The sequence below is a fragment of the Hyperoodon ampullatus genome (assembly GCF_949752795.1).
Source record: "Hyperoodon ampullatus genome assembly, chromosome: 19".
Lineage (NCBI taxonomy): Eukaryota > Metazoa > Chordata > Mammalia > Artiodactyla > Ziphiidae > Hyperoodon > Hyperoodon ampullatus.
In genome coordinates this window covers 32,661,514-32,676,362 of record NC_136932.1, presented here as the reverse complement: position 1 = coordinate 32,676,362, position 14,849 = coordinate 32,661,514, and the positions used below count along the sequence as shown (strand labels likewise).

The following is a 14,849-nucleotide window of genomic DNA, read 5'->3' as shown; positions in this document are numbered from 1 at the left end:
CTGCAAAAAAACCACAACTTCACACACAACAGATGTTATGTGGGGTTAGCATTTGGCAAAGGCTTGACAATCACTGATCTCAGATTACAGGCATGTGGGGTTCGTAATACTGTTCTTTACACTTTTGACCTTTTTTTTTTGGCTGCGGCATACGGGATCTTAGTTCCCTGACCAGGGATCGAACCCGTGGCCCCTGCAATGGAAGTGCAGAGTCTTAACCACTGGACCGCCAGGGAAGTCCCTGAAATTTTTTTTAATAATTTTTTTTTAAAGATTCAAGAGAAGCAGCTATCTTAAGACAAAATCGGAACAGAAGTTGAAAAAATTCACTTGCACTACACTGTCACTTAAAAACAAACGTGAGGGCTTCCCTGGTGGTGCAGTGGTTGAGAGTCCGCCTGCTGATGCAGGGGACACGGGTTCGTGCCCCGGTCTGGGGCGGCTGGGCCCGTGAGCCATGGCCGCTGAGCCTGCACGTCCGGAGCCTGTGCTCCGCAACGGGAGAGGCCACAGTAGTGAGAGGCCCGCGTACCGCAAAAAAAAAAACCCAAAACAAACAAAAAACAAAAACAGACGTGAGGGCCTCCCTGGTGGCGCAGTGGTTGAGAGTCCGCCTGCCGATGCAGGGGATACGGGTTCGTGCCCCGGTCCGGGAGGATCCCATATGCCGCGGAGCAGCTGGGCCTGTGAGCCATGGCCGCTGAGCCTGCACGTCCGGAGCCTGTGCTCCGCAACGGGAGAGGCCACAACAGTGAGAGGCCCGCGTACCGCAAAAAAAATAAATAAATAAAATAAATAAAAATAAAAACAGACCTGAAACTATGTTCTGTAGACTTCTCAAGTAAGATGTTCTTATCCACCCACATTATGTTTGTGTCTTTTGAGTGTACCACTGCATTTTTATTGCCAATGAATTTCCACTTGTTAAAAGATAAGTTTACCTGTTGTCAATAATCATCACGTTGGAGGGTGGAATCCCCAAAACACCACAGCTCTGCAAAAGTTCCTTCTTACGAGTCTCCCCTTGATTGTAGTAATTTCCTGAGGATGACAAATACACAGTTGTCGATTTCTTTATCAGTGGAGATCTATCGGTTCACTCATTCTTATCTCATCTTGTTCCCTATAGGATTTAAGCTACCTGAAAATTTTGTGGTGGTGATAAAAAGTTGAAGAAAACACAACGCTAGGGTTACTATCAGACACTCCTGTGAGAAGCAGTCTTTAGAATCACCTTTGAATTCTTCCCCATCTCTGTGTCTCTCCCTGTGTCTGTCCATCTGCCTGCCTGTCTATGTACCTTTCAGCCCCAAGCTACAGGCTTTGAGCACCTGCTTTGCAGTTAAACAGATTTAGGACTGACCCTTCTATAACCACTCAGAACAAGTCAGGTATGTGGAGATACTATTTGTTTGGGCCCTCTTATTATTTAATCTTATTTATTTTTTAAATTAAAGTATAGTTGATTTACAATGTTGTGTTAATTTCTGCTGTAGAGCAAAGTGACTCAGTTATACACATACATACATTCTTTTTTAAATATTCTTTTCTATTAAGGTTTATCACAGGATATTGAATACAGTTCCCTGTGCTGTACAGTAGGACCTTGTTGTTTATCCATCCTATATATAATAGTTTGCATCTGCTTATCCCAAACTCCCAGTTCTTCCCTCCCCCACTCCCCTTCCCCTTGGCAACCACAAGTCTGTTCTCTATGTCTGTGAGTCTGTTTCTGTTTTGTAGATAGAGTCATTTGTGCCATATTTTAGATTCCACGTATAAGTGATATCATATGGTATTTGTCTTTCTCTTTCTGACTGACTTCACTTAGTATGATAATCTCTAGGTCCATCCATGTTGCTGCAAATGGCATTATTTCATTCTTTTTTTATGGCTGAGTACTAGTCCGTTGTATATATAAACCACACTGTCTTTATCCATTCATCTGTCGATGGACATTTAGGTTGTTTCCATGTCTTGGCTATTGTGAACAGTGCTGCTATGAAAATAGGGTTGCATGGATCTTCTTGAATTATAGTTTTGTCCTGGTATATGTCATTTGGTCCCCTTTAAATTGATAGTCTTCAAATATCTGTTAAGCACTTATTTAAAGAGGCTGCTATTCCTGAGTGTTACAGGAAAATAGCCTCCTTCAGAGTTTAGTAACCAGCTATCCCAGCATGTCCCTGGGGATCTGGACCACATCAGCACCCCAAATAGCTTATGAATTCTTCATTTTCCCAACACATACACTATACTTCCCAAGAATAGTTCCGTTAAGTAACTGCTCTGTATCCTTACAAATAACATACAGTGACCACTTAAATTGGTACCACTTAAATTGCTCTTATGAGCAGTTGTCTAGCTACTGGCCCCCTTAATTCAACTCTCCAGCAGATAACTGCACGTGTGCTTTGTGCTAGTTACCTAACTTTCCTGAGCCACGGTTTCTGTACCGGTGCAGTAGGGATGATGGCCGTCTCCAAAGGCTTTCCTAAGGATTATATGATAAGACACATCTACCTAGTTAGTTGCTCAGTGTTTATCTTCTCTTTCCTTGACTGCTTTATCTTTACCTTCCCCCTCCTCCTCTCCTTTCTTCCTGAATTATAATTCTTCCTCATCATCCAAATCAAATGCCATTCCCTCTAGGAAGCCTTCTGCTATTTTCCCTGGCAAGCAATCATTTCCAGTATTCTGCTCAGAAGTATGAACTTTCCTCTGTGATCTGATTATTAATTCCTAAATGTCATTGACCTGAAAAGCCACGGTCTCATTCAACTCTGTATCATCCTGGTGTCAACACACTGCAGGCACTCCAGAGGCCCCGAGCAGAGAGTGGCTCTGCTTACTGTTCCAGAAAACTCAGAAAGAAACTCCCAAGTGAAACCTTTCAACTTTGGCAGGGGTTACTCTAGGGCTAGTTTTGAACTGTTTGAACCCAGATAGGAGACAGTCATTACACTGTATCTGATAAAAGGACTAACCCCCAAAAGACTCCAGAAAATAGATTAATTTTGTACTGTTCTCATCACAAATTTTTGAGTCAGATAGAAATTGTCAATTTTTATGATGGTCATTATATTTTAGGTTCCTCTCTCCCATTTTATCTTAAGGTTACTTATCTTTGGTGATAAGTAAATAGTCTAACGTACACTAGTGACGGGATTCCTAACTTCAGAGGCCGAGCATGTTAGACTCTGGTTACAGTTGTGAGAAACAGCTTAGAAGTGAGGCCAAGGTGTTTTTGGAGCTGGTTTTATTGCTTTGTGTTTGAACTGAGGAACGTAGAACAAGTTAGGGAGTTGAAGTCAGACAGCATTTTCAACATTTCCATTCACTCTGGTGAACATGTAGGCACTTCAGTGGAGTAAGTGTCTGGGACCCTCCAGCAGCTCCTGACTGGCATTCTCTAGAACAGTGTCCCCTGGGTGCATGTGGGGTGCACAGGACCATCTGCTGGGATGGAGGGAAGGTTTTGGAACTTCTCCTCCTAATCTGTTTACCTTGTGCTTTATAAATGTCAACTTTCATTGTTTTAGACTGTACACATTAATTCAGTGGTCCAGCTACATAATATAATTATAAATAAATATACATATAATGGGAGTATATGCTCAAAAGCTTTTACCAATAGGAAAATGTGACCAAAAAAAAGCTTGGAGGTCATTATTCTAGAAGGCAGAAAACAAATGGGATTAATGTAGATTTATTTATATAGAACTACATTTTGTGTGTGTGTGTGTGTGTGTGTGTGATAACTAATACTTAGTAATAACTAGCACACATAATGACATTTAATAGAAATTAAATTCACTTTGTAAAAGACCCACATTTACAGAGCACAATGTATAAAGGTAGACATTTGTTTTACCTTAAAAATTCATTTATTTATTCTAAATAGGTAAAAAGACTTACATGGTTAAAAATACAAAGAGACAAGACCGTATAGATATTTTTTTACAAAGCCCCTCTCCCACTGCTCTAGTTACCCATTTTCCTACCCTGGAAGTTTTAATTTGTTAGAATGAGAAGTGGTTTGAGTATCAAGGTATCGTGGACCCAATACCTGGCCTTCTACTAACTTTCTGAACCTGAAGATTCCTTAAGTTCCTGGGTTTCAGTAATGTTAGCAAGGGTTTTCCTTGAACATGACTAAGCTAATTCTAAAATGTATTGGGAAGAAAAAAAGGTCCACATTTTCTCAACTATAAAATGGGGGAGTTTAGGTCCTGTACCACTTAGGGTCTACCCAGGAAAACAGAAACCATATCAAATATTTACATCGGTAAGAATTTAATAAAAATAATTTGAAACGTAGCTGATGGAGGAATTGAGGGCCAAACAGGGAAGAGTGAGAGACCTAGAGTGTTAGTGATGGAGGAAGTAACTACCAACCCTAGGCTGGAGAGGTAAGAGGAGGCAATATCACTCAAGCCCGAACCGGGTTCCCCAGGAGCTGAAACCCAAAGAGCTGGCCACCTTCCATTAGAAGGTGTCCAGAGAGCCCAGCTGGAGAAATCACGATGTGCGTATGTGTGCGTGTGTATACACACACACACACACACACACACACACACACACGGGAAGGATCACGCCCCTCTGATGAGCAATTTGAAAGATGGAAGCAGCAAGAAGGGAGGGGCCCAAGAGACTGGATTTGCGAAGATCTCTCTCTCGAGCTGAAGACAGGCTGATAAATCCTGTCCAAGCCGAGTGAACGGGCATGGGGGCTCTAGAGCCACTCACCTGTTTGGTTCATTGAATACCAAGACTCTCCTAGACTCGGCCAAGGGTTTGTGACCGCGCGGGGCGCCAGTGGGGACTCTCAGAAAGAAATAGGAACGAGGAGGAAAAGGGGGCAGGGCCTGGGTTGGTCGCATACAGGGCAGTGCCCTCCATGTGCGGGCCATGTTATAAACATTTTTTTTTTTGGCGGTACGCGGGCCTCTCACTGTTGTGGCCTCTCCCGTTGCGGAGCACAAGCTCCGGACGCGCAGGCTCAGCGGCCATGGCTCACGGACCCAGCCGCTCCGCGGCATATGGGATCTTCCCGGACCGGGGCACGAACCCGTGTCCCCTGAATCGGCAGGTGGACTCTCAACCACTGCGCCACCAGGGAAGCCCCATAAACATTTTGATAACATTCTTTTTTTCTATCCTTTTAGTCCTCTGGCTTTCTTGCCCAGCTTTCGATATTTTCGAGATATATATACACAGGTATATTTATTTATTTATTTTTTTACAAAATAGGGCCAGAGATATGTAACCTTTGAGTCCTGTTCTGAAGTTTCTATCACTCTCTTAAACATAATTCATATTTATCTTGTTTATTTTATTTTTTTGGCTGTGCCACGCGGCAAAAAAATCTTAGTTCGCCAACCAGGATCTTAGTTCCCCAACCAGCGATCAAACCTGTGCCCCTTGCAGTGGAAGTGCAGAGTCCTAACCACTGGATCGCCAGGGAAGTTCCCATAATTCATATTTTAAATATTACTAATTTATCCCATTCTTAATAAGATGCAGTCAATCTTAAGATCATATATTTTTAGAAATCCCAAATGTATTAGGTCAGAAAGAAAAGAGTAAAATAGATGAGACTAACACTTTTGAACCTCGATCTAAATTTATCTCAATAAGGAAAAATTTGAATAATTATTCATGATTAAAAAGCAACAGTGAGGGACTTCCCTGGTGGCACAGTGGTTAGGAATACACCTGCCAATGCAGGGGACACAGGTTCAAGCCCTGGTCTGGGAAGATCCCACATGCCAAGGAGCAACTAAGACCGTGTGTCACAACTACTGAGCCTGTACTCTAGAGCCCGCGTGCCACAACTACTGAAGCCCACGCGCCTAGAGCCCATGCTGTGCAACAAGAGAAGCCACCGCAATGAGAAGCCCGCGCACCGCAATGAAGAGTAGCCCCCACTTGCTGCAATTAGAGAAAGCCCATGCGCAGCAACGAAGACCTAGCACACCAAAAACAAAAACAAAAACAAAAAACAAATCAGGGGAAAAAAAAGCAATAGTGAAAATAACCTGATAAGTTCTGTTTTAGGAAACATGGTGAGTCAGATGTCTGGAGAAATCCCCATAGAATACCTGAACATGTGAGATAAAAGGCAAGCATGGGGCTTCCCTGGTGGCGCAGTGGTTGAGAGTCCGCCTGCCGATGCAGGGGATACGGGTTCGTGCCCCGGTCTGGGAAGATCCCACATGCCGCAGAGCGGCTGGGCCTGTGAGCCATGGCCGCTGGGCCTGCGCGTCCGGAGCCTGTGCTCCGCAACGGGAGAGGCCACAGCAGTGAGAGGCCCGCGTACCGCAAAAAAAAAAAAAAAAAAAAAAGGCAAGCATGTTTTAGAATGTATGGCTGAGATGGCAGGAAAGTAAGGGCTGTCTTTGGAGGTCATAAACAGTAGGTAAGCACAAATCCAGATAGGTAGGGTAGAGCTGAAGCCAGGTCAGCTGGTGGCCTGAAGTCAGGACAGGAGATAAAACTTGGGCACGAATAAGGAAACCTCCACACAAAGATAGGATCCTCAGAAGGCAATACCTACAGTGGGTGAACTAGGGGAAAAACCATCCGAAACAGAGATGGTGGGGCTAATTCTGTGTCTTAGACTTGTTTCTAGTGGAAGGGAAAATAAGAAAAATGTCACCCCTGAGAACTGTCAACGACACACTCACCTTCACTTGGTGTGGCACACTGTAGTTTCCAAATATAGCCACTGCAATAATTCTAGTCCACGTGCACTTCTAGAACCTTGCTGCTTCCTATCAAGAGGTGGTATTTCTCTCTTTGAATGTGGATGTGACTTGTGACGGCCTTGACACACAATGCAGTCAAAGTGATACTACGTGCTTTCCAAGGCTAGGCCACAGCAGGCAACGCGGCTACCCCGAGGGCAGGCCCTCTCGCATACTTGCCCAGGAACCCAGTCACCAGGCTGTGAGGAAGCCCAGGCTATATGGATTGGCCGTATGTGGATGTTCTGGCCCACATCTCTAGCTAAGTCAGGTGATTCCAGTCTCCAGACTTTGGGTATTCCAGCTGAGGTACTAACCATCATGGGGTAGAGACAACTGCTCTCTGTCTGAAACCATGAGAGATAAAGTGTTATGATTGTTTTAAGCCACTAAGCCTCGAGATAATTTATTATCATCATCACCATCAGGCAACTGATATACTTGAGTTTGGGCCCTGAATTTACACTACCTCTATGGCCTGAAAAGTTTCAGTCTAAAATTTTAATTTAGAGTGATCTAAGATGGGTAGTTCCCTTTGCTGCCTGGCTGAAGCAAACATAAACATCAAAATATTATCACGAGTATGGTTCCATGAAACATGTGCTTACAATTAAAAAAAAAATCACAAAACACACAGGGAAACAAGTCCCTCAGAATGAGTTACTCAAAGAGCAGAGCCAGACACAAAGACTGCAGAAATTGGAATTATTAGAAGTAGATATGTGTTTAATATATTTAAAGAAATAAAAACGTCAAACAATGAGGAAGTAACAAGAGACTGTAATATTTGCAAAAGAAGCTCTGAATATGAGAAACAGACTAATGGACAAAATTACTAATCATCTCAATATATATGTAAGGCCTTTATTATAAATCTACTAAAGGACATTAAAAAAGGCCAATATAAATGAGGAGACGTACCATAAAGTCATAGACAGAAAGACTTCATATTGTAAACTTGTCGATTTTTCCCAATATTGATCAACAGAGTCAGTGAAATTCCAATAAAAACGCCAGCAAGTTTTTTCCTTGAGCATGCCCAAACTAGTTCTAAAATGTATTTGGGGACTTCCCTGATGGCACAGTGGTTAAGAATTCTCCTGCCAATGTAGGGGACACAGGTTTGATCCCTGGTTGGGGAAGATCGCACATACTGCAGAGAAACTAAGCCCATGCACCACAACTACTGAGGCCGCGTGCCACAACTACTGAAGCCCAAGCGCCTAGAGCCCGTGCTCTGCAACAAGAGAAGCCACCGCAACGAGAAGCCCACGTACCGCAACTAGAGAAAGCCCGCGCGCAGCAAATGAAGACCCAATGCAGCCAAAAATAAATAAATAAAAATAAATTTATTAAAAAAAATAAAATGTTTGGAAGAAGAAAAGGTCAAAAATGGCAAACACACCCTGAGGAACAACAGATCAGAGGGCTGGCCCCACCAGATACAGTGTTGTAAAAGCTACAGCAGTTAATTATTGTAAAAGCTACAGCATGATATTGGCACAGGGATGTCAAACTGACTGAAGGGACAGTATACAGATCAGAAATACACGGAGCTCTGACATATGAGAGGTGGCGGTGCAGTCAGGAGGGGAAAGGATGGGCCGAACTGGTTTTCCCGACTCCAGTCTTTCCCTCCAAACGGTTCTCCATATGCCACCAGTATGAGCTTGCTAAAACACAGAACTGGCTGTGTTAATTCTCCAGCACATGCATTCTACAACACCCTACTACCTACTGTGGCTTCCTCTCATGTGTGTATTAATAGGTACTTCAGTGGTTACATAAATTGGAGAAATGCTGGACTAAACAAAATTAAATAGGAATTTTTTATAGCAAGACTTCTCCAAGATGTTGATAGTCTAATAAGGACTGTGCACCTCTAAAGGGGGGATAGCACATCTGGTTAATTTCCCTAAACTTGTCAGGTCAAGGTATTAACATTTTTTTTTTAATAGCAGCTTGAGGAACTGGAATTTCGTGGAACATACATGGGGAATCAAAATGGTTACTTCCTTAACTGATACAGCAGCAAGGCAATGTGTGTGGGTTAAATGGTTTAGAACAGGAAAGAGCCACTGGGTCCTGGCTCCTCTGTGTTCTAGCTCTTCACTTTGGTCAAGTTACCTAACTTCTTTGTGGTTCAGTTTCCACAGTTAAAAAATGGGAAAAACAAATTATATATACGTGTAATGCCTATCATAGGATTGCTGAGAGGATTAAATGAGCCACTAATAACAAAATACATTTTTTCCTGCTTCTCCCTACCCCTTAAAACTGGAGATGTAGTTAGAATGAGTTATTCAAATGAGTCCAAGACTTACTTATGCTTTTACTATTGCCCTGAATGGCTTGCCCCATTTCCTGTATACTTAAGTCCTATTTTTAAAGACCAGCTCAAAAGAAAAGCTCTTTGGAGAAGTTTCCTTAATCCAACTCCCTGAAAAGAGAATTGATGCTTTTCCCCATTTTGAGTCCACAGTCTTTTCTCTGTCAATTACAGCTTTCATTATGTTATACCACAAGTTATTAACTTCCTGTTTTTCAGGTTAGAATAAATCAGGAAGGTGGGTAATGTTTAGTCTGTACATTTTTAAAATGAGTTGGGGATTTTAAAAGTAATTTAAAAAATTACAAGAGAAAACAATTTAAACAGAAAGTTGGATTCAGAGGAAATAATGAAAGACAACAATGAAGATACGGAGTTTTAGTATGTGTCAAGGGCGTGGATTATATTTTTTATTTAAAAAAATTTTGATTTCTGGTCCCAACCTACTAAAAAATAAGGAGAAATTTATTAAAGAATCCTGTGTACCTATAATACTTTGTAAATAAAATCCAGGCATCTTGTAACAAATTTTGCTTATAATTTGATTCCCATAGTTGTAATATGAAACGTAAATAAAATTAAAAGCAAACAAAAAAATGAGGCCATTACTTGCATATATTTGCAGCTAATATCCTTAATAGCACAAACTGAGAAGAAAAGTGCTTAGACTGAAATTCTCAATATTTATTCAAAATGGTTTAATCTTACGGGCAACAAAAGATTTTGAAGGAAAAAAATGTTAGTCAAATCAAGAAATATTATACATAAAGAGATTATTTGTAATAGAGATAACCTGGGGAGAAAAAATCCCTAAATATATGTATAATAAGGGATGACTAACTAAATTAAGGTTTATCTGTATGAAACCATTTAAAAGGCTATATATCTGGTTCTTATTAACATAGATAAATATTTAAAATATAAGTTTCAGAAGGACATGGTCCTCACCTAGCTTGTTTTCAGTTTTATTCCTAGGGCAGAGAATAAGTCCTGGCAGATAGACTTTTTTTAAATTAAAAACGTTTTTTTATGAAGACTTTTTTTTTAAAAGAGCAGTTTTAGGTTCACAGCAAAATTGAGGGGAAGGTACAGAGTTTCCATTTACTCCCTGCCCTCACACACGTACAGCCTCCCCCATTATCAGCATCTCCCACCAGATGGTACACTTGTTACAATCGATGAACCTACACTGACACATAATAATCACCCAAAGTCCATGGTTTACATTAGGGTTCACTCCTGGTCTTGTACATTCTATGGGTTTGGACAACTGTATAATGACAGGCATCCATCATTATATTATACCATACAGAGTATTTTCACTGCCCTGAGAATCCTCTCTGCTCTGTCTATACATCCTTCCTCTCATCCCAGCCCCTGATCCCCACTGATCTTTTTACTGTCTCCGTAGTTTTGTCTTTTCTAGATTGTCACATAGTTGGAATCACACAGTACAAAGCCTTTTCAGATTGGCTTCTATCACTTAGTAATACGCATTTAAAATGCTCCCTTTTCATGGCTTGATAGCTCATTTCTTTTTGCCTCTAATATTCCATTGTCTGGATGGACCACAGTTTATTTATCCACTCACCTACTGAAGGACATCTTGGTTGCTTCCAAGTTTTGTCAATTATGAATAAAGCTTCTATAAACATCTGTGTGCAGGTTTTTGTGTGAACATGTTTTCAGTTCCTCTGGGTAAATACCAAGGAGGGCTATTGCTGGATGGTTTGGTAAGAGTATGTTTAGGTTTGTAAGAGACTACCAAACTAACTGCCTTACAAAGTGGCTGAACCATTTTGCGTTCCCACCAACAATGAATGAGAGTACCTTGGCTCCACATCCTTACCAGCATTTGGTGTTGTCAGTGTTCCGGATTTTGGCCATTTTAATAGTGAGTAGTGCACAAAAATCTTTAATAAATATTTGAGAAATTAATGAAAAGGTAATGTTCGGTGAAAAATATAAAATCTTATAAAATGTGCTTATTGAGAAAAATCTGTATAGAAAAAGAACTGGTACGAAACAACCAAATGGGAAAAGAGGTCACTGGGCATTTGTTAAAAACAGCTTTATTGAGGTATGATTTTTACATACCATAAAATTCACCCATTATATATGTACACTTCAATTATTTCATTTATACAGCTGTGCAATTACCACCATAACCCAGTATCTTGGTCAATTTCTGTTTTCTCATTCCATCTTTTCTGTATGGTAAAGAAGGACTTAATTCTTTGAAAGGCCCCAGTGAAAGCTGGGTGGAGTTGAACTCTAAAATGACCTATAAGATTATTTTCTAGTCTAATGATCTCTCTCTTCAATTTGATACATGCATCATTCTAGCACAAAGTGGACTGAAGGGTTGATCAGGCATGACACAGCCCACATTCTGTTTGGTCGTTATTCTTGGCCCTCCTGGAAATGAAAAGGTTCCACAGGATACTGATTACAGTCGCAGTTCCCAACGCGGATGTAGGTACTGAATGGAAGCAAATGTGAGCTCCCGGATCCTGCTAGCGGAGAGCGGAGCTCGCACGCTGCCCACGCCTCCCAACGCACCTGGGAAGCCGGCCCTACAGCCCTCAGGCTGGGGCCACCGATTATCGGTGAAGCGCCCGGAGAAAGGACCTCCAGTGTATTCACCTGGCTCCCTACGACAGAGACCCCTCCGGGAAGAAGTCGACTGAGACAGCTTGGCGCCTAAATGCCTTCCCAGCCCCGGCTCCCCGCGCCCCGCCTACAGCTTCCTACCTGCGGAGAAGCAGAGCAGGGACACCTGGTGCCGCAGGCGGGCCAAGCCTAGAACGGTGGGAGCAAAGAACATGGCTTCATCGTCGGGGTGCGCGGTCACCAACAGAGTCCGGCTTCCGCCTCCCGGCAGGCCAGCCTGCTCCGGACTCTTCATTCGCTCCCAGGAGTCCCAAACCCAGAGGAGGCCCCATGCCAGGACCGCCGCCGCCACACACAGCAGCAGACCCACCACCTCCATGCCCTGAGGAGGCACTGCGCCTGCGCAGGAAGGGAGGCGGCCGCTAGGCCGGCTCCGGCGGGAGACCGGCGCTCGCGGAAATCGCGTTCCGAGTGGAAATCCGTCCGGTTGTCCTGCTCCAACGGCCGGAGGCTTTAAGCGTAGGGCTGTGTGCTCTGACACGGACGCTTCCCAGCCTCTCTTCACGGGCTGCCGCTACTTTACGCGGCCTTTACGAGCTCTCGTGCCCGCTCGGTTTCAGGGCTGAGTCGACCCCGTTGCCGTCCACACAGTACTTAAGGGGAAGCGTCTGAAAAGAACCCCCAGCATCTTCAGTGCGAGTTCCTCCTGTCTTTACGTCACCATTTTACCACTCATTTCTTAAAACCCGGACTTTCTCGTAATTATCCGGGTGAACACCGACTTTGTTTCTCCTCCCTAATTCCGGGATGTGGAGTGGCGGCTTCTCTAAAGGAAAAGTATGCGGTGGCGAGGCCCGTCCGGTCAGTTCCCTGGGAGCGTGAGGCCGAGAGCGCACTTGGCGGGCGCGGGGGCTCGGGCTCCTCGGAGGGGCCGGAGGGAGGGCCGGCATCACGGGCGGGTCGGCCTCGCGCGGCCTTTCAGGTAGGCCCGCTGCGAACGCAGCCTGAGCCCGGGAAGCAGCTGCGCGGGTGGCCGCGCGCCCCCCGGGCCCCCGCTTCCCTCCCGCCCTCAGCCCGGGCTCTCAGGCCCGGGGCGCGGCCTCGCGTCCTTCCCTTTCCCACGCCCGCGGGGAGTCCCGGGCGCGACGGCAGCACCCTGGGTCCGCCGCCGGGCCAAGGGGGTACGCCAGGGGGCCGAGAAACTCGGCCCGTGGAGGGAGTCGGCCTCCCAGCCTCCGGAAGGAGGAGGAGCCGGAGCAGCCTCAGCCGCGGCCGCCGGGCCGGGGGGTGGGGGGGGGCGGAGGAGAGGGGTTGAATCAAAATGGCGGCCGAGGTGGCGAAGCAGCAGCGGCGGCGGCGGCGACTGGAGTGAGCGCCCGGCTCGCCGCGCCGACCAGGGCCTGGGCAGGGCCGCGCGCGGGGCCGCGTCCTGACCCTCAGGCCTGGGGCCGCGTCGGCCGCCGCGCTTCGTCCGCTCCCGGTGAGTAGGCCTGGCGCCCGCAGTCCGGCCTCCGGGCCCCCGCTAGCCCGGGGCCGTCGAGGGCTCCGGGGCACCGGCCGCGGGGTAGGCTTTCCGGCCGGCGAGGGGCATCGCGGGCCCGGCGGCTCGGGACCCGCCCAGCCGCCGGCCTCTTGCCCTCGGCGGCCGGGGCGAGCCGGGCGCGGCGGGGGAGGCTCATGGAGTTTGGAGGAAGAATGGGTTGTGGCCGGGCCGGGGCGCCCAGGGTGCCCTGCGGGGAGCGGGCTGCGGGGCCCGAGGCGGGCGCGGGCCGGGGCCGCGGGTGGGGCCGGCGCAGGTGGCGGCCTGCTCTCCCTCCGGGGCGGAGTTGGTGGCTGCCCGGGAGTGTGCAAGGGGTCAGGGCGGGTGACAGCGGTGGACAAGTGCCTGAAGAGCAAACTAGTTCACCTTTGCGACCAAACCACTTGGGGTGTAATGGCGAAGGGAGGGCGGGGGAGACGGTGGAGATCGGAACCCGGTACCTTCTGCCTTTTATCGTTGCTGTTTAATGTGAATTCTCTTTTCGGGGGAGGAGGGATTCGAGAAACTGTAATTGAGAAGTCAGTCTTAGTGGCGAGGAGACTGAATTCTTCGAATTAGCCGGATTAGGTATAGTCGTGTATTAAAGGTGTGGGTGGGAATAGGTGATATTTGTGAAAAGTGTTTTCTCAGAGAGTGTCAGTTTTCTTTTACCGATGTTGCATGCTACAGTGCCGCTTCTCCAGAGTTACCCTTGGAGAGTAGAGGCGTGGGTGATTCTAATCTTTGGGATTAGTGTTTTCACCTGCATCAGATTTGCTTCCCTAAGTATATCCTAATTGTACTAAATTTACATTCCTTGCGTGCACCTTGGTGAGGCGGTGACTGGAGGCGGAACGTTGCGTAAAGAGCAACAGGCCTGGGATTTTAAATGCCTACAAATATTCATTCATTCGTTCAACATGTCGTGATCAATAACTGCTGCTGATAGGTCACATGTGACTCTCTCTTGGATAACTGAAGAGCTGATGGCGTTATTTAATTTTTAATAGTTTTTGAAAATGTTTTGATGTATCCTTTCATAAAGATATTTCTTGGCAGAACTAAGTTGCCTGATCTCAGGAGCAGACCAATTTTAGAATATTATTTAGACATGGGTGAAGATTACAGAAGAAATAAGCAGGTTGTTGCAGAAAGAAACGTTGTCTTTATTTTCTCATTCTGTTAAAATTCAGTGGAGGTTTATTTATTTATTTTAATATTTATAGTACACAGTTGCTTTGCCTTGCTTTAAGCACACCTGTTAATGGAAATCAAGGTTAACACACACACATGTATATAAATAATATGCACATACATACATAAGGATGTGATTACTTGCAGTACCAAAATACTCTTTCCTTTTACAAAAGGCTTGCCATATGTTTTACTCCTACCCCAGAGAAAATAAAATACAAAGAGTCCTGATTCCTCCTTTAACTGTGTCATTTTGGAACATGATCAGTCTTTTTCTGCTGTTTCCTCATCTATGATAGCAGGAAAACATCTCTCCTAGGTTGCTGTTGTGAGCCTAAAAGAGCTGTTATGAAATTGCTTTACAGAGATCGTAAGGTTATATTTCTGTGCCAGAGTAACAGCTCCCTCTTCTCTCCTGAAATGCTTTAGCTGCACATCTCCTCTC

At 45.1% G+C, this 14,849-nt stretch overlaps 1 protein-coding gene across 2 annotated transcripts in view; it reads right to left on the bottom strand.

Annotated features, from left to right (window-relative positions):
* Nucleotides 1–12,070, bottom strand: part of PIGL (phosphatidylinositol glycan anchor biosynthesis class L) — a gene marked incomplete at its 5' end in the record, with an annotated part of 51,681 nt that extends 39,611 nt beyond the window's left edge. For both annotated transcript variants that reach the window (XM_079725155.1, XM_079725156.1), the window contains 2 exons: nucleotides 942–1,041; nucleotides 11,833–12,070. In XM_079725155.1, coding sequence (XP_079581281.1) covers nucleotides 942–1,041; nucleotides 11,833–12,070 — 338 coding nt within the window. The remainder of the gene's footprint in view (nucleotides 1–941; nucleotides 1,042–11,832) is intronic.
* Nucleotides 12,071–14,849: the final 2,779 nt, after the last annotated feature.